This window comes from Carassius auratus, unplaced genomic scaffold, assembly GCF_003368295.1.
Source record: "Carassius auratus strain Wakin unplaced genomic scaffold, ASM336829v1 scaf_tig00024019, whole genome shotgun sequence".
Lineage (NCBI taxonomy): Eukaryota > Metazoa > Chordata > Actinopteri > Cypriniformes > Cyprinidae > Carassius > Carassius auratus.
The window spans coordinates 26,778-45,260 of record NW_020525312.1 but is presented as its reverse complement, the minus strand read 5'-3'; the positions used below and the strand labels follow the sequence as shown (position 1 = coordinate 45,260).

General features: G+C 35.3%; 1 protein-coding gene across 2 annotated transcripts; it reads left to right on the top strand.

Annotated features, from left to right (window-relative positions):
* The first annotated feature begins 383 nt into the window (after positions 1–383).
* On the top strand, positions 384–18,194 carry LOC113078044 (N-alpha-acetyltransferase 25, NatB auxiliary subunit-like). Of its 2 annotated transcripts, none has more exons than XM_026250322.1 (24): positions 384–509; positions 2,344–2,429; positions 3,248–3,386; positions 3,525–3,643; positions 4,379–4,453; positions 4,552–4,659; positions 4,739–4,817; positions 5,801–5,912; positions 6,020–6,109; positions 6,562–6,734; positions 6,816–6,928; positions 7,993–8,200; positions 8,303–8,392; positions 8,474–8,654; positions 11,519–11,618; positions 11,707–11,858; positions 11,953–12,078; positions 12,155–12,398; positions 14,000–14,123; positions 14,209–14,274; positions 14,731–14,828; positions 14,915–15,025; positions 15,105–15,251; positions 16,318–18,194. In XM_026250322.1, exons 1-24 carry the CDS (start codon positions 452–454, stop codon positions 16,438–16,440), a joined length of 2,922 nt encoding a protein of 973 aa, XP_026106107.1. In that variant the 5' UTR covers positions 384–451; the 3' UTR covers positions 16,441–18,194. The 2 variants fall into 2 exon arrangements, with proteins under 2 accessions (XP_026106107.1, XP_026106106.1); XM_026250321.1 differs by having other exon boundaries at positions 13,994–14,123.
* Positions 18,195–18,483: the final 289 nt, after the last annotated feature.

Here is an 18,483-nt window from a genome sequence, read left to right as displayed (position 1 = left end):
CAGACCCAATTTTACTGTAAAAAAAATCTAAATATTATTTGGAAATTAATAAATTTTTTATTACATAGTTAACATTTTCAACCAATAACACTTTACTGGCAGATTCTTAATTTTTTAGTTATTTGTTTTCTTATTTTATTATAACCTAATTTTATTTTTTAAATAAAATTATTTTATTTTGGAAACAATTTATATTTTTATACTATTGTAATCTAATTGCTTTTATTTTTAAATAAAATATTTTATTTATATACATATATATATATATATATTGTTTTTTTTTTTTTTTGAGCAGAAACATGGTCGTACCACTGCACTTCTTTTTTTTGTAAGCAAGAAAAATAAAGCAGGGAAGTGTCTTTTACATTAAATTACTCCTGGCTCCTGTTTAAAGTCTTTCCGGAGTGCCTGCTCTGCGCATGCGCACCAATTAATCCTGCTCAGCTCCATCATGGCGGCGAGGGGCCATGTGCAAGACCCCAACGACAGGAGGTTGCGACCTATTTACGGTAAGATTCACATCGCAGTCCTGAGCTTAAACAGACATATCGGGTCTGACTAGTGCTGTACGACCGGCCTGTACGTTACTGAGTTTATCAAAGGGCTGCAGGAGCTGTGGAGAGCCGGTGAGGCCTGCGGAGCTGAAGCCGCGGTGTCGGTTCGGCTGCGGCGCCTGATGACAGTGCGTCCCTACGCGGTCACACTCTGATGTTTCAATCGGTAGAGTAAAGCCGGTTTATAGCCTATCTAAACACTGAGATAATGTTTAAATATCCAGAGATCGGTGTGAATGTCATTTGATCAACCGGTTCATCACCTGTGTGAGATGTCAAAGAGATTAACACACTCAATACGAGCCATTTTTGCTTTAATTGTTTGTATTAAAGATAAATGATCTGAAGGTAGAACTGCTTATTGTCTTCCAGAGATTATATTTAAGGCTCTTTGTTCATATAGTTATGAACTATTGCGTTTTAAATTGGAACATTTGCTCCAAAGCTGTGCAGAAATGCCCCATGAGTGGCTTTAAATGCGTGAACTATGAAACTTAATTGGTCTTAATACATAACCTTGTGGATCGCATAGCTTTGTTTTAAGTTAATGTTGTATTTTTTACTGTCGAACTTAGTCAAGTTGCAAACAGAAATAAAGATAAATCAAAGGTAGATAAGAATAAAGTAGTAAAGAACATTAGTTCATATATTAATACAGATTAATTAAAGATGCATAATTTTATTGCGTGATCTGTCTTATTGACATTATAAAATGGTTGATTTACTGCATAAATGTATAATAAAATTGATTTTAATATTTTTATGGTATTCTGTTAAATTTAATTATTCAATAAATTATAAAAATGTTTTATTCAGATATAGAGTGCTGTTTTTACCAATCAGCAACCAGGACCAGAATTTATAATTGTGATTTTATAAAAAAGATTTTTAAATGTAATTGCAGGTTGTGGAGTTCAGACTTTACAGATTTGTGCATTTATATTGCATTGATTCAAACAACATATTTATATAATATATAATTGTTATTATTTTTTATGAAATAAAATATCAATGACTCGCTATTCTTCTTCTACACTAGAGATGCTGCTGTGTGCATGTGAGGTTTATATTGATTAATAGATCAGTGACCTTCATTCTAGTGCTTTTTGCCCTCTTGCCATTCTGTTGTGTGAAAGTGATCTGGATTTGTGTGGGTGATTGATTAGAAATGTAACCGTTATAAGGAAGGATGCATTAATTTACAGAAACACAGAAGTGTTCTATGATGTGGCCTGGTTAATTTTGGCATCCAGCTGTCATCAGACATGGTCCTGTGTTCTTTTAGCAGAGACTCATGGGAAGGGAGGGTTCTTGTTCTTGCTCTGAATCGCATTGAGCAGCTGGTGAGAGAACGTTCTCACAGTGATGCAGTGTTGCGTTCGGTCCTCATCACCGATGCTGATTATGGTTTAGCATGACTGGATGTACATACCTATTTTTCAAGGGAATCATATTTCTCAATTTTGTAGCATTTTCTCTACCTATAATGTAACTTGAGGTTGCACAGTTAAATTTTAGTTCATTAAAGTTCAGGTAGTTTCTGTCATCATTTACATCACCTTCATTGAACTCGAAAAAGGTTTGTAACTGCATGAATATGTTAAATTATAATTAGGTGTTGGTCTGTTGAAGTTTGACTGGCTGATTAGTGGCAGCGAGAGAGTTTATCAGTCTTAATTCACACTTTAATGATGGAAACACATGGTTGTTCTCTTTGGTAATCATCAAAAATATTATTAATTCCACAACTGTGCTGTTTTGTTGTATTGAACTTGTTTTTCTCCTTTAGATTACCTTGACAATGGCAATAACAAGATGGCAATCCAGCAGGCTGACAAACTGCTGAAGAAGCACAAAGATCTTCACTGCGCAAAGGTGTTTTATTTATTTATATATTTATTTTAATTTAATTAATTTTTAATTATTTATTTTATTTTAGTTTAATTTATCTTTATTTTTATTGTATTTTTTATTTTAATTATTTTATTTTATTTTTCCCCACAACCCCATGACCAGCTGGTCATATTACGGTAATAGCAAACTCTAGGGCTGAATTTTGGGGAGAAAATGTAATTTGGATTTATTTTTATTTTATCCAGGTTTGCCGTTCTTCTTTGTAAATCTGCACAGTTTGCCCACAGTGTTTTATATCAGTAATATCATTTCTATTTTAATGTTTATATATCTGTATGACTATAAAATAGTACAAAATTATAGCAATATTATTGTTGTTATTTCTAGTATTATTCTCAAATTGATTATATAAATAAAAAAATAATTGTTTAATTAAATCATATAAACAAATAAAGTATGTATATATATATAATTAATATTAATAAATGAAGTAAAATATAGAAAATCTAAATGTCACTGTGAAATAAAAGATCAACTATTTAAGAAAAAATATATTGTAATAATAGTAATTTTACAGTACATCTGTAAAATTTCAATAGTTATGGCTGTCTTGATTTCTTTATTTTTAAAAACAAGGTGATACTAAATGTATATGAGAAAACAAAAGCATTTTTTGACTTTGCATGCATGTAAACCTATTTTAGGAGACAATATTAGGAACCTTAAAAATGGCATAACAGGGGCACTTTAAGAAAGAAAAAACCCTCATGAATTTGACCTGCTAGATTGGAAAATTAGCTCCAGACACATTTATCACATGCTCTGCTCTTGTTTGGTAGGTCTTGAAGGCGATCGGTCTGCAGCGCACAGGAAAACAGGATGAAGCCTTCACACTCGCACAGGAAGTGGCCGTTCTCGAACCCACAGATGACAACTCTCTGCAGGCCCTGACCATCCTCTACAGAGAAATGCACCGACGTGAGTGTTACAAGCACTGACATGTCATTTTTCTGTCCTGTCGAAATGCCAGTCAGAGCATGTTTAGTTTTAATATACAAAGCTACCACATGCACCACAAACCCATAATTGTGTTCATTTTGCTCTTTCTTTCTACAGCCGAGTTAGTGTCCAAGCTTTATGAAGCTGCAGTCCGGAAAGTTCCAGCGAGCGAGGAGTACCACTCTCACCTCTTCATGGCTTACGCCCGGGTCGGAGAGTACAAGAAAATGCAGCAGGTTTTGTTTGTATCCGCTCTTATTTCATCAGTCTTTACCCCCTGTTTAAAAAATGAATTAGGGCTGAATTAAATAGGGGAAAATCAAATCTGATTTTAAAATCCAGTTAAAGAAAATCTCCAGGTTTACTGTGCTTGTTTGAAGGGCTGCAAAATTCAGCATAAATTTAGATTATATATTAATATTACTGTAATAATAAGAGCAGTAGTAATAATATAATATTATTATTATTATTTAAATCAACAAAATAAGAATTTAATAAGAAATATTACTATTTATTGTTCACTTTAAAATAAAAATCTAGAATTTAAAAAGTGGTATATAATTACTATAATAATAATAATAATAATAATTTCATTTTACAGTAATTTGTTTTTCAAACATTAAATCATTGAGTTTTATTTTGGCATAAAACCACAGGGAGCCATTATTATTTATTTATTTTATAATTTCTTATTGCAGAAATACATTATATATATATATGTATGTATGTATGTATGTATGTATGTATGTATGTATGTGAATGTTGTGTTATTTTGTATATGTTTAAATGACTGTGGTTGCTAATACCAACTTAATTGGATTAACAAACACTAGTTTGGGACTGCTATTTAATAGCCTTACCTTATAGGGTGTTTATTTATCGATATTAGTAATACTCTTATAATTTATGTGTAAGTTAAGTAAAGGGGGAATAGTACTTGAATGACTTTTGTCTTTCCACTCTTCTGACAGGCTGGAATGGCACTGTATAAAATTATCCCCAAAAACCCTTATTACTTTTGGTCGGTTATGAGCTTGGTGATGCAGGTACAATTTATGTTTTCTTGGTTACATAAACAATACATTTCAGAGATGAACCCATGCAGAACAAAATACATCGACTTCAGCAATTCAGTATGTTTCAGGCCATCTCCGCACGAGACGAGAAGCTCTCTCAGACCATGTTCCTGCCGCTGGCTGAGCGTATGGTGGAAAAAATGGTAAAGGAGGAGAAAATCGAGGCAGAAGCTGAGGTAGGACAATGGTATCGAGAATCTGCTTCTGATTTCAGCCATATGAAGTTTATGATGCATTTTCCCTCGGCCGTTCCAGGTCCAGCTGTACTTCATGATCTTGGAGCGTTTGGGGAAATATGTGGAGGCGCTGGAGGTGGTTCAGGGGCCACTTGGAGGTGAGGAGAAAACACTGTGTTCTTCAAAGGAATATTCTGGGTTATTCCCAGTTGAATGTCTTTGTGTTGCATCTGTGACATGCGGTTAGTTGCCAGAGTTGAGAAGCATTTAAAATAGAACAATTTACCAATGCATGGGGATTTTCTCCATATAAACAGCATGTTATTATGAAAGCTTGGGTCGAGAACTGGGTAAAAAAAAGGTAATTGTGACCTTTTTGTCTCACAGTTCTGACTTGAATATGAATTGAAAGATATAAAATCAATAAAAGGTCGCCGTTTTTGATATGTAAAAAAAAAAGTTTATATTTTGCAGTTCTCAGAAAAAAAGTCAGAATTGTTGGATATAAAGTCAGAATAGCAAGAATAAATGATGAAATGTCACAATTGCCTTTATTTTTTGTTCTGTTGCAGAAACGATAGTTTATAGTTCACATCTCTTTTTGGTATTAAGTAACCTACGGTCAAATAATTGAATATTAGGGCTTCCCCCATAATAGCTGACTAACCTTTAGTCGACAAGAAGAGGCTTGGTTGACCAAAATGTTATTAGTCGCTTAGTTGCAAAAAAAAAAAAAAAAATCCACAGGAAGTAGTGAGGTCACACGGTCTGTGACGGACAGATCATTAACGGCTGGATTTTGTGGTAATACAGGAAGGTTACATCCAAACAATGTACTACTATAAGAGTAGTAGATCTTTAGAATCTGTAAAGCCTGTATGTTGCGCTTTTGTAAAATAAAGAAAGCAAACAGTATCCGCTTCCTACCGTCTCGGTCTCTCAAATTTTCCCTTAAAAATATTAATGTTTCAGCATATATAATAATCAGAAATGTTTCTTGATCAGCAAATTAGTATATTAGAATGATTTCTGAAGGATCATGTGACACTGAAGACTGGAGTAGTGATGCTGAAAATACAGTTTTGATTGATTTTATCCACACATTTAACGTCTCTCAGTCATTCTGCCATGTCTCCCTCAGAGAAGCTGACCAGTGAACTGCAGAGTCGTGAGAACAAATGCATGATGATGTACCGCCGTCTGGAGCGCTGGGCCGAGTGCAACGCGCTGTCCTGCAAGCTGCTCCTAAAAAAGTGAGTCCACTAAGAAAACTGATCCGTAATTGATTTAACATAAATAGCCACTTCTGAAATTGTTCCATTTTATTAGTTAACCTGTCACTTTATATCTTTCCCTGCAGCCCTGATGACTGGCAGTTCTACTTATTGTACTTTGACTCTTTGTTCCACCTCATTGATCAGAGTTGGACGCCTCCACATGAAGGAGCTCAGTAAGTAGTAAAAATATAGGTAAAAATAGGTACAAATTGACAGCCTGAATGCACTGTAAGTCGCTTTGGATAAAAGCGTCTGCTAAAATGCATAAATTTTATTTAAGTAGTAATTTTATATCTGGGAAAGAGTTTGCTGCACTTGGAAAGTCAAGTACACTGCATTGTATACTGGCTGTAGTTGATTGGATACTCCATGCATATTGAGCACAGTTTGTGTACTTGAAGTTGAGTTCCTGTGGCTCAAGTGGTAGAGCATTGCGTTAGCAGCGCAAAAGGTTGTGGGTTCGATTCCTAGGGAACACATGTTAGGTAAAAAAATGTTAGCCTGAATGCACTGTAAGTCTGCTAAATGCATACATTTAATTTTTTTTATTTAGAAAGTAGTTGCTATTCTGAACACATCCTGTCTCAGTCTCATACATGTTGTGGTGTTCCTCTCAACGCTGCAGTTCTGCAGAAGGAGAGGTGCATGCCTCCATATCCCAGGCCCTCAGCTTCATGGAGGACCGAATAGCCACAGAAGAAGCGAAGGAGTCCAAGCATCTTAGAGGGCCGTACCTGGCCCGTCTGGAGCTCATCAGACGGCTCCGGGAGCGTTGCTGTCCTGAAGCACAGCAGCTAGGTACAGGATGGGTCTGGGCCGCTTTACACGCAGCTGCATTTTTGCTGTATGTTTCTGACGTGTTTTCCCACCATGATGCAGGTGAACCTCTTGAACTCATGTTCCAGTTCTTTGTCAAGTTTGGAGACAAGCCATGTTGCATCACCGACTTGACGATCTTTCTGGATCTTCTCGCACCCGACCAATATGTGCAGGTAATCATTTTATACATGTGTGTATTTGCATACCCCAAAAATAATATTTAAAGTCATTTCTGTGTTTAATGAGAAAAGCATCAAATAAACATTACAAAGTAGCTTTAGAAATTTGATTTGATATATTTATATATATATTTACAGACTGTTTGTTGCAGCTCATAGATGCCATGAATGCATTTACACTGAAATTACAATTGCATAAAAATGCATTGAGATCAATTGGTGGATTTTTTTTATTTATTTTTTTTTGGGGGGGGTGGGGTTAATTTTAAGTGAACTCTCTCTTAAATGTGTTTTTTATTAATATTGGAAATAAGAAATGATAGGCTATAACAAACTAAAACTTTCCAGTAGGTGGCTGATTCATTCATTTATTAAACTTTATGAATGGACCATTGAATCATTGAAAGGAGAATCATTGCTGTTAGATGCGCATTAGTTCTTCTCTGCCTTTATTGATAATTTTGGAGGCAAAACTGAGCAAAAACAGACTATTTTTTTAACTTTTTACTTGCTGAACTGTTATAAAATCAATATGATATTTGCACTTGTGCTCTTTCAGTCAAAAAACTGCACTGATGTGATAATGCTTTCACAGCTTGTGTGATATTGTTTAACTTTATCATATGATATAAATATCTACCGTATTTTTCGGACTATGAGTCGCACCTGAGAATAAGTCGCATCAGTCCAAAAATACGTCATGACGAGGAAAAAAACATGTATAAGTCGCACTGGACTATAAGTCGCATTTATTTACAACCAAGAGAAAACATTACCGTCTCCAGCCACGAGAGGGCGCTCTATGTCTTCAGTGTAAACTACAAGAGAACTGAGCAGCATAGAGCGCCCTCTTGCTGCTGTAGACGGTAATGTTTTCTCTTGGTTCATGTCAAATTAATTTTGATAAATAAGTCGCACCTGACTATAAGTCACAGGACCAGCCAAACATATAGTCCGGAAAATACGGTATATGTGAATCTCAATTTTGAAAATGTGACCCTTATGACTGGTTTTGTGGTCCAGGGTCACACATATGAACGTTCTTGCGACTGTCTCAGTTCATCAACAGGCTGATGGAGGCCGTGCCTCTGTGCGCTCCGGGAGAGGATGGTGTTGCTCTTCCAGGAGACACTCGAGCTCTTCAGAGACATCTGTGTGTGACCCAGCTGAGCCGCAGTCTGGGTCAGCAGCACGCGCTCAACACCGAGGGCAAACTGAGCCTCATCAAACAACTGAAGGCACATTACCGGCACGGCTTACAGTTCGGTAAGCAGATGACTAGGCAGGTTGAACCATTAAGATTTCTTCTAATATGTGTCTAATATTTATTCGGCTTCCTATATTTATATTTATTTCTATTTGTTCTAGGGAAGTCGTGTTTAAAAACCGAGCTCCAGTTCTCTGATATGTACTGTCTGATGGCGGCTCATGTCTTTATAGACCTGTGGCTGGAGACGGGTGAGTCTGAGCTCATTCCCACAGTCCGCTTGATTGAAAGCGTTCATGTTTTGATCTGAATGTGCTGTGTCTGTGCTGTAGGTGATCAGAACATGTTGTGGCAGTGTCTGGGGCTGTTAGAGGAAGGTCTCTCCCACAGTTCCTCTAACGCTCAGTTCAAACTGCTGCTTTTGCTTCTGTACTGTCGTCTGGGGGCTTTTGAGCCGGTGGTAGATCTTTACTCAAGTCTGGACGCCAAACACGTCCAGCACGACACCATAGGGTAAGAACGTGTCTTAAAAATATATATATTTTTTATATGTGTTCCTGGTCTTATTGTGCATGGTTGATCAGTGCACCTTATTAAAATTTTTAAAAAGCTATTATTTTATGATTATTAGAGATTAAATGCATACATTAAATATTGTACTTTATATTGGAAAACCAATTGAAAATATACACATTACCATACGCGTTAAAAACTAAGTAAACCATGTAATAATAAATAACATCACCTGGTTTGTAGTGATCGACCGATGTATCGGTTTACCGATATTTTTCCCGATATTTAAGCATTTTTCCATAATCGGGTATCGGTTTTGTAATATCGGATTCGCCGATTTACGGCGCCATCTTGTGGCCGTTTTGAGATTTCCGCCATTGCAGCCCGGGCGTCTGAGGTGATCAGTCAACAACAACTCAGTGCACAGGTAAAGTATATGTTCTACTTGGTTTGCTTTAATTAATCAACTTTATTTAACATAACAGACATGCACAAATGAGATCTGAGACATAAATTCCTGATATAGTTAATTTATGCAGCTTGTTTCTAAACAATTGAGACGAACTCATCGAGTTACGTAGTGTTCGTCATGTCCTGCTCCAATAAAGACGTATCTTTAAATGAATTAAATAAAACAGACATGAATGAGTGCATGTTGAAAATAAAAAAAATGTTTTTTTTATTCTTTTATTATGTGTTTTATGTTCTGTCGCTGTTATTCTGTTGTACTGCGGAGCTTCTGTCACGAAAACAAATTCCTCGTACGCTATGTGTAAACATACCTGGCAATAAAGCTCATTCTGATTCTGATTCTGAAAAGCGTTGAATTTAATTCTCTATCTGTTGTATTTGCTCACCATTAGTCTAGAAGAGAAAGTTCGTTCATATTGCTTAGAAACTGACGGATGATCTGGAGGCTTAAGCACGGCCACTGAATGAAACTTTTGACAAGATTATCTTGTTTAAACACCCTAGATTATATTTTAATTTACTACATAACAAATATTTCGCTAATACACATATAAATATAGCCTACCGCTTTGTGGAAATTAATTATTTATTATCTCCATGCGCGATCGCGGTTGATTAAGTTATAGTCAAACAGCACTTTGTCAGTTGGCATTTCATGATTAAACATTAGATTAAATTTAGATCATAAAATGCCAACTGACAAGTGCTGTTTAACTTTATATAGTCTCGGGAAAAAAAGTTCGTTCATATTGCTCAGCACCTGACTGGGTTGATGATCAGGAAGCCTCAAGCAATGCCACTGAATGAAACTTTTGACAAGATTATCTTGTTTAAACACACTAGATTATATTATCATTTACTACATAACAATTATTTCGCTAATACACATATACATATACCGCTTTGTGGAAATTAATTATTTATTATCTCCATGCGCGATCGCGGTTGATTAAATTATAGTCAAACAGCACTTTGTCAGTTGGCATTTCATGATTTAACGTTAGATTGAATCTAGATCATAAAATGCCAACTGACAAGTGCTGTTTAATTTTATATAGTCTCGGGATAAAAGTTCGTTCATATTGCTCAGCACCTGACTGGGTTGATGATCAGGAAGCCTCAAGCACGGCCACTGCATGAAATTTTTGAAGGAAGCAAGCAGGCTTACAGGGCAGAATGCTGAAAGACTCTGTTTTCTACACTAAAACCTAGTTCTGCTTAACTGGGAGTATTAAGTTACACTACTAAATAGCTATGCACTCCTAAATAGCCCTCCCGCCCCCACCAATATGTTAGAATCATTTTTGTGCTTTATTTTTTTACCCGTTTTTATTTTTTTACCTCATCAAAGCTTTTATTTTAAAACAAAGACACTTGCACTTGCACAGTGCACTTAAATTTTTTGGACTCAGAACCCTCTATTTATTTGTGTATAAATATAAAGTTTTTTTTGTATGCAAGGAAGGAGTGATTGTTATAAATAAAATGTTTTTTTTTTCAGCTCATTTGTGTTGTAATAATTGTCAGAAACAGAAGTATAACAGTAAATAAATATCGGTTCTGCATATCGGTTATCGGGTACATAAACATGCAAATAATCGGTATCGGTATCGGTTATAAAAAATCAATATCGGTCGATCACTACTGGTTTGTAAGTGTTATTTTAGTAGTATTTATGTACTGTTATAGTACTTTTTATTTGTGTATATATATATATATATATATTTACATTCATAATCACGTTCGTTCACAGTAATTTTAGTACTTGGCTATTTTACTTCAGTCAGTAGCCAATGCAACATTTCTGAATTTCATTTAAGTTTAAGGTTTTTTTTTTATCAAATTTTAATGTTTACTCTTCCAATTAACAACTATTTTAAAGTACCCTTTTCACGGACTGTAATGAAGCATTTCAGACACAGTTATTCAAATCATAAATCTAGCAATACTTTTTATATTTTTTTGTATTCTTAATAGTTTAAACCACATTATAAATATGCATATATATTTTTTTTTATAATATTTAGATTTTATTTTAATTCATATTTTCAGTTTTGAATTAACAAAAGGCATTTGAATAGTGTTAGTTAATAACACTAGTGAAGAAAAAAATATATATTTGTATGCTTTTGTCTGTTTTACACACCAATAAAATACATTTGAATGCATTATGTACCAATTCAAAGTAACAGAAAAAAAATACACTTCAAAATGTTTTGAAAAGTGACATTTCTTCTAATACAGGAAAACACAAGAAGTTATGATATTAAGCCAGTCTATCATACTATAATTATCTAAAAAAGAAAAAAATCATGGAAACACATTAATGCATCACAGTTAAATGCGCTGAGCAAGCACTAGCAATGTGTTTTTGCTTTTTTGTCTTCATCCAGGTACTTATTAACCCGCTATGCAGAGTCTTTGGGTCAGTTTGCTGCTGCTTCCCAGTCTTGTAACTTCTCCCTCAGGTTTTTTCACTCGAACCAGAAAGATGTACGTTCTCATAGTTCAACAGCAGTTCATGTCCAAAAATGACCATTCTGTCCTCATTTACTCACGCTCATGCTGCTTGATCCCCCAGACCTCAGAATACATTATTCAAGCATACAAGTACGGTGCTTTTGAGAAAATCCCAGAGTTCATCGCCTTCAGGAACAGACTCAATCACTCGCTGCACTTTGCCCAGGTGCGCACCGAGAGGATGCTGCTGGACCTCTTCCTGGAAGCCGACATGTTAGTCGCTCTTTATCTAACGTACTTTGTATTTAGAAGTCACAAGGTGATATTTCGACAGGTCTCTGATTGTTGCCACTCTATCGTTGCACAGATCGTCGTCTCTAGAGGAGAGTGTAAAATCCATGTCTCTCTGTCCGGAAGAGGATGACATCCCGTGGGACAGTTTAAGGGACAACCGTGACCTGACTGTCCTCGTGAGCTGGGACCCTAAGGACCGGTACGACGAGTCTATCCTCCTGAACGATGACGTGTTTTAATCATACGTTTGTTTTAATGGTGATCACACACTGCAGGCAGCTGAACGAGGAGCACAAGCAGCGCTCTCTAGAGGAAGACACCCTGTGGCTGAGGTTGAGGTCGCTCACGCTGCGTCTGATTGGCTGCGTCTCTGCGCTCGCTCATCCGCCGGCGTCACGCAACTCTGAGAAGACGACTGAAAACGGAGTGACGGCCAAACCGTCTTCTCTACAGTCGCTGCTCTCTCAGCTAGAAAACACACTAAACCAGGCCACGCAGTTCACGGAAAAACAACCCCAGGTCAGAACCCTCACAGACCAGTCAGAAAATGCATTTTTTTGGTTGGGGTTCAAAATCCTGCCACACATAACTGTATATGCATCATGCAGGTTTTATGAGATCATGTTAACTGAATGCATGCAATATTGTGCTTTTGATAATGAAATTAAACATTTTAAATTGTAATATACAGTTTCTCGTACACTTTTGTAATTTATAGTATTTATTAATATTTTGAATTTTTCAGTCTTCAATTTAGTCTACGTTTTATTAATATTTAGTTATGTGCTTTTACATTTTTTTCCTTTAGATATTTTATTTATTTATTTATTTTTACCATTTTTAAATAATTTTTTTTACTTTTATTTTGGTTAACATTTCTCATCTGTTTTTCTATCTAATATTACAATTTTATTTTATATTAATGAATAAGATGTTCATGACTTACTTGTTATTTTTTTTGAGTAAAACCATGTAATATATCAACTATCCAAGACCTTGAAAAACGAGACTATTTCAGAATAAATTTTAAGAATTTTATATTTTGAGTTTTCATTTTAGTTTTAGTAATTCTGTAATGAGCTTTTGTCATTTTAATTATTTTAATTTAGCTTTATTCTGTTTAATTTTTGTTCTAGTAATTGTAGTATGAATGAATGAATGATGCATTTCATATAAACTCCACTTTATAAACTTGTTTTGGTAGCCACGACAATTTTTCATTTCGATAGATTTTATTTCAATAAACAAAAGTGATTTTGTATATTTCTAGTTACAGTGAAGAAAAATAAAATTTTGTCTTATTTTATGATTTTTCTACTTTTTGCTAACAATATTAAACACTAACAAATTAAATACATTAACATCAAATTCATAAAAAAAAAAAAACATGCCAAAAATCATTAGGATATTAAGTAAAGATGATGTTCCATGAAGATATTTTGTAAAGTTCCTACCGTAAATATATCAAAACTGTATTTTTGATTAATGATATGCATTGCTAAGAATTTATTTGCACAACTTTAAAGATGATTTTCTCAATATTTAGATTTTTTTTGCGCACTCAGATTCCAGATTTTCAAATAGTTGTATCGCAGACAAATATTCTCAGATCCTAACAAACCATACATTAATGGAATTATTTATTCAGCTTTTAGATAAATGCATACCGTATTTTTCGGACTATAAGTCGCACCTGAGTATAAGTCGCATCAATACAAAAATACGTCATGATGAGGAAAAACACATGTATAAGTCACACTGGACTATAAGTCGCATTTATTTAGAACCAAGCACCAAGAGAAAACATTACCATCTCCAGCCACGAGAGGGCGCTCTATGTCTTCAGTGTAGACTACAGGAGAACTGAGCAGCATAGAGCGCCCTCTAGCGCCTGGAGACGGTAATTTTTTCTCTTGGTTCATGTCAAATAAATTTTGATAAGTCGCACCTGACTATAAGTCGCAGGACCAGCCAAACTATGAAAAAAAAGTGTGACTTATAGTCCGGTAAATACGGTGAAACTCAATTTCGAAAAATTGACATTAACTGGTCTTGTGCTCCTTGGTGGGAAAGGAAGTTCTGTGCACTGATTGTGTGTGTGTTGTGGTTCTCAGCATCAGTACCCGTTCGTGGGTCCCGTGGCGTCTCGTCTGGCTCAGGCTCTGTCCAGCGGCTGCTGTCAGTGTCAGCTCTCCTCTCTACAGATCCCTCTGCACCTCCAGGAGCTCGAGGCCACCGGCCTGGGTTCGTTACTTCACACATCCTTATGTACAGCGTCGGTCCGTCCAATCCTGTATTACAATAATAATGTTGTCTCTTGTATTTTTAGATGAATCCGCAGAGCTTCAGACACAGATTTCAAATCTTTTCAAATCCTTAGCAGTACAACTTCAAGGTATGTTTAAAACTACTTTTTAATGTTTCACATTTTATCACAAGTTGAATCATTATTGGTATCCAAATTAACTAATATTGGTTATTTTCTTCCACTAATCATTTTGTTTCTGATTTTTTTTCTTTTCTGCTGATGAAACCAATTCCATGTGGCCAGCATAATAATAATAATAATAATAATAATAATAATAAAGTCCACTTTCACTTTCCAATCAAATCATGATGAAAATAATTCACCATCAAATATTGTCTGTTTATAAAATTATTTATTTTCTGTTGATGCAACCAAGTCCATATGAGCAGGGAAAATAATAATAATAATTATTATTATTATTATTCAGCCTTATTTCACTATCTAGTCAAATCCTGAAGAAAATAATGCACATTACAAAAGTTAATAATAAGTTGTGTTGCAGTTTGTTTCATGTTGATTGTTTTCCCCTACATGCTTTTCCAGACATGTTGGAAAAATGTAAAGGAGATTTATTAGAAGTCAAAGACAGTCAAAGCAAGCCGCAACCATTTTTACTGGAGAATCACGTCTACTTAGTTGAAGTGAGTCTCTCTCCATCACAGAATTGAAGAGAATACAGGACTGTCTCGAGAAAATAAAATAATTCATTCTTAACGGTTGGTTCCAGACTGTTTGCATCGTCTTATGGGTGTCTAATTACTGTGGAAGCGTCCTCCGACCCTTGAAGTCCAGTTTACAGAAGAAGAAGAAGAAGAAGAAAGAAGCCAGCACTGTAACGGTAGGAACAGCGCAGATCTCTACCGAGTCTAGAAGTGGATCGGTCTGTGTTTATGAGCTGATCTGTGTCTCCCGCACAGCCTCCGGTGCTCTCGGCCTATCAGGAGTTCAGCAGCAGCTTGCAGAGTCTCCTCAATCAGGCGCTGGAGCACATCAAGAGCCAAGAGATCAGTCTGACGGCGCTGAAGCTGGGAGCCCTCAGTCTGGAGGGACAAACCCTGTCTGAGGTGCGTCTCTGAAACATTAGCAGCATCACGTCTGCTCCAGGGATGCTTATTAACCATCTCATTTATACTTTGAATTAGCTTCTACTTTTAGATTAATTTTTATTTTTTTTATTTTATATTTCTGTTTAGTTTTCATTTCAGTTGGTTTTCGATATTCCAACATTTATCATTTTTTTTAAATAGTCATTAAGGAAAAAGTTAAGGATATTTAATTAGAACAGTTAAGAATATTCCCCAGAATTCTCTTCTTAATGGTCGAGCAAGGCATATTTATTTATATAGCACATTTCATACACAATATGGTAATTCAACATGATTTACATAAAAGAAAAGAAAATAATCACAACCACGAAAGCTGTAATATAGCAGTCTTAAGAAGTAGTAAAAAATTCTTGAAAATATTCATAAAAATTATTAATTTAATTGATTAATTGGGTTGTTTCAAGTTAGTTTTTGTAATTCTAATTTATAATGTATCAATTTTTTAATTATTTTATTTACAGGAAAAAGTTTTGTACTCCAAATAATAATTCTTGACTATTAGAGTTGTCTTAAATTCATTTTATTTAAAAATAATGATTTAATGAATTTGTAAGATTATTTAAAATTAATTGGTTTAAATGTAATATAGTGTTTTTTATTGATTTAAGTTGTTTTTATAATAATATTTATTTTAAGTATATGTTTAATAAAAAAAAAGTTTTTTTTTTAAATTTTTTTTTCAAGTTTGCTTAATTATAATTTAAGGAAAAAGGAAACATTCCCAAAAACGTTTCCTAGGTATAACAAAACTGAAGAATTCAAATCTTGAGAAGAATCACCTTACATTTTCCATTAAAAAAAATCATCATTTAATACATTTATTGGGTTGTTTCAAATGAGTTGTAATTAAGAAAAAACTTACTATAGACTTCTAAAATGTTTGTGCAGCTGGCCCATGCTCCCATAAACAGTGTAAAGCTAGTGAAATGCATCAGTCTGAATGCAATCTGAGGTTGAAACTAAGTGATGATGCTTCAAAGAAACCGTTTCTCTATTTTTGACCGCTGTTTCTCGCTTCATTCAGGCGGAAGCGACCTTCACAAAGATGGCCATGGAAAAGGTTCAGAGCAGCTACCTGCGCTCGCTGCAGGAGATCGGGGAACTGTTGAAGAAGAGAGCGGACACGTTAAAATCCCTCAAAATCTGAGCGCGCCCTCGATCCGGTCCTCGGCCCCTAACGCATCCTCCCGTCTCAGTCTGTGAACTCCACTGGTCTCGTCTCCTTTTCCTATTTATCCGTCTCATTACAACGGCTTCAGCACAGACATCAACGGTGCTCTGCACAGCACTTTTAAGTGGAAACGTAACCTTCATGTCCCTAGCCAAAACTACATAGGCAAATGAAAACAAGCAATTTTAGAAGTACTGCTATAAATTATTGTACATAGTGTGAAGAAAGAAGGAATATCAACGAGAACTCCTTGGCAAATTAAAGTGAACTACTTTTGTCTTTTGTGTCGATGTCTTGCGTCATTGTCTCTCACTTCCCAGTTGTAAAACTTGCGATCGATGGTTCGTTTGCAGACGATTCTCCAAAGCAAAACGGGCCCGAACAAGTAGCCGACTTCCAGACTGACACCGTTTACGATGCACAACCAGCCAAGAGCTACGCTTCGTCCCGAGGAGATTTTGCGCAAATTTTTGACAAGGTGGTGCGAGCATCCAGATGCTTCTTCGTATGTTACAAATGACTTTACTTGAGCCACTTTTAGCTTTCCCGTCTGTTTGATTGGAATCGCCATCGTATGAAACCAATCGCATTGAGTTCTGCTTGGGGCAAGTTTGTTAACGTGATGGTTAAAGACGTTTATTCAATCACGTTTAGTCATTAATTTTTATGCTTAAAATGATTTGATTGGTTTGTTTACTTCAAAAAATTGTGATTGCACTGATAATGAGGGTTTTATAATTGTTGCATACCGAAAATTAGCCTTGCATTAAAGGGATAGTTCACCCCAAATTGAGTCATTTACTCACTCGTGTCATTCCAAACCTATAAATTCGTTCATCTTCACAACAAAAATAATTGTTTTAATCCATTCTGAGATATTTCTGATCCTGAAAGTCTTTTCATCCAAAACACAGATGCTTTAAAACATTCGTTTTTTAATTATTTTTTTGTTCATATGAATCGAGCATTTTAATGCAAGTTTTCTGAATAGACAGGATTGTTTTATATGATGATGCACGAGAACGAATCTCATTGGTTTGTTCTTGTGCATCCAAATGTAAACAATGTTTTTGTGAATAAAAGCCTAAAATAAATCCGTTAATCTTCAGGAGATTTGGAATAAACTCGTTCAACGGATTTATTTTCACGAACGTTTTGTCTGAATAGGACAGAAACATCCCGGCTTTGGTTTAAAAACATCTGAATAAAAACATTTCTTATACATTTGGAATAACGTAGGGGTACATTTAAATCATTTTGGGGTGAAATAACTCTTCAGTGTCACAGTAGAGTCGAAGAAAGGTTTGTATACGACTGATTTGTCGATGTCTACCGGGAAGTGCAACTTGTTTACAATATTTCCGAGCTCCAGTGTGAATCATGTAATGTTTCTAGCGTGTGTTAGACGGTGTGCTGCAATCTACGAGCTTTAGACCTGCACTGGGAGGGTGGAAAGATGCTTTTCTCTTTTTTTTTATTGTTATTTTGATCCAACACGACGGGATGCAGGCTCTACTTGTGTGGTTCCAGGACTGAAGGGCTTCTTGCACGTCTTCACCGTCACAAAGCTGGAGGACGACGGGCGCGTCTGGACCGAGGAGGTCGTTTGGAGATGATCAAGAGGTGATGGGAGACTGATGAAATCGTTTATTAGGGAAATTGAGAAAACACAAACAAAAACACTGGAATGTGAAAAGGACTTTTTAAATAAAAAGTAAATGTTCCACATGCAATGTCTGCTTTATTTTTATTTATTTTTTGCATCCTTTCATGCAATATGAAATGTGTAAGCAAGGTTTGCATTCACACGGCTTGCTTTATCTGTAAAGTCGGCATGAAATCAAGAGATTTACTTTATTAATTGCATGACTTCATGTTGACCTTAAAATGATTTGATCTTGGAAAAATTGGTTTGTTTTGTATTTTGTTTGATCAGTTCCAGACACATTTTAATTTTTTAAGGAATTATTCCAATCGTATATACATTTATGTAATTTATATTTATATAAAACAAATTAA

What these genes read in the sequence shown, in the direction of transcription:
- LOC113078044 (XM_026250321.1), top strand. Translation starts at nt 452, where the DNA reads ATGGCGGCGAGGGGCCATGTGCAAGACCCCAACGACAGGAGGTTGCGA. An exon ending in AGACCTGTGGCTGGAGACGG is followed by an intron (nt 8,393 to 8,473) that starts GTGAGTCTGAGC and finishes TCTGTGCTGTAG; the next exon opens with GTGATCAGAACATGTTGTGG. An exon ending in TCACGGAAAAACAACCCCAG is followed by an intron (nt 12,399 to 13,993) that starts GTCAGAACCCTC and finishes TGTGGTTCTCAG; the next exon opens with CATCAGTACCCGTTCGTGGG.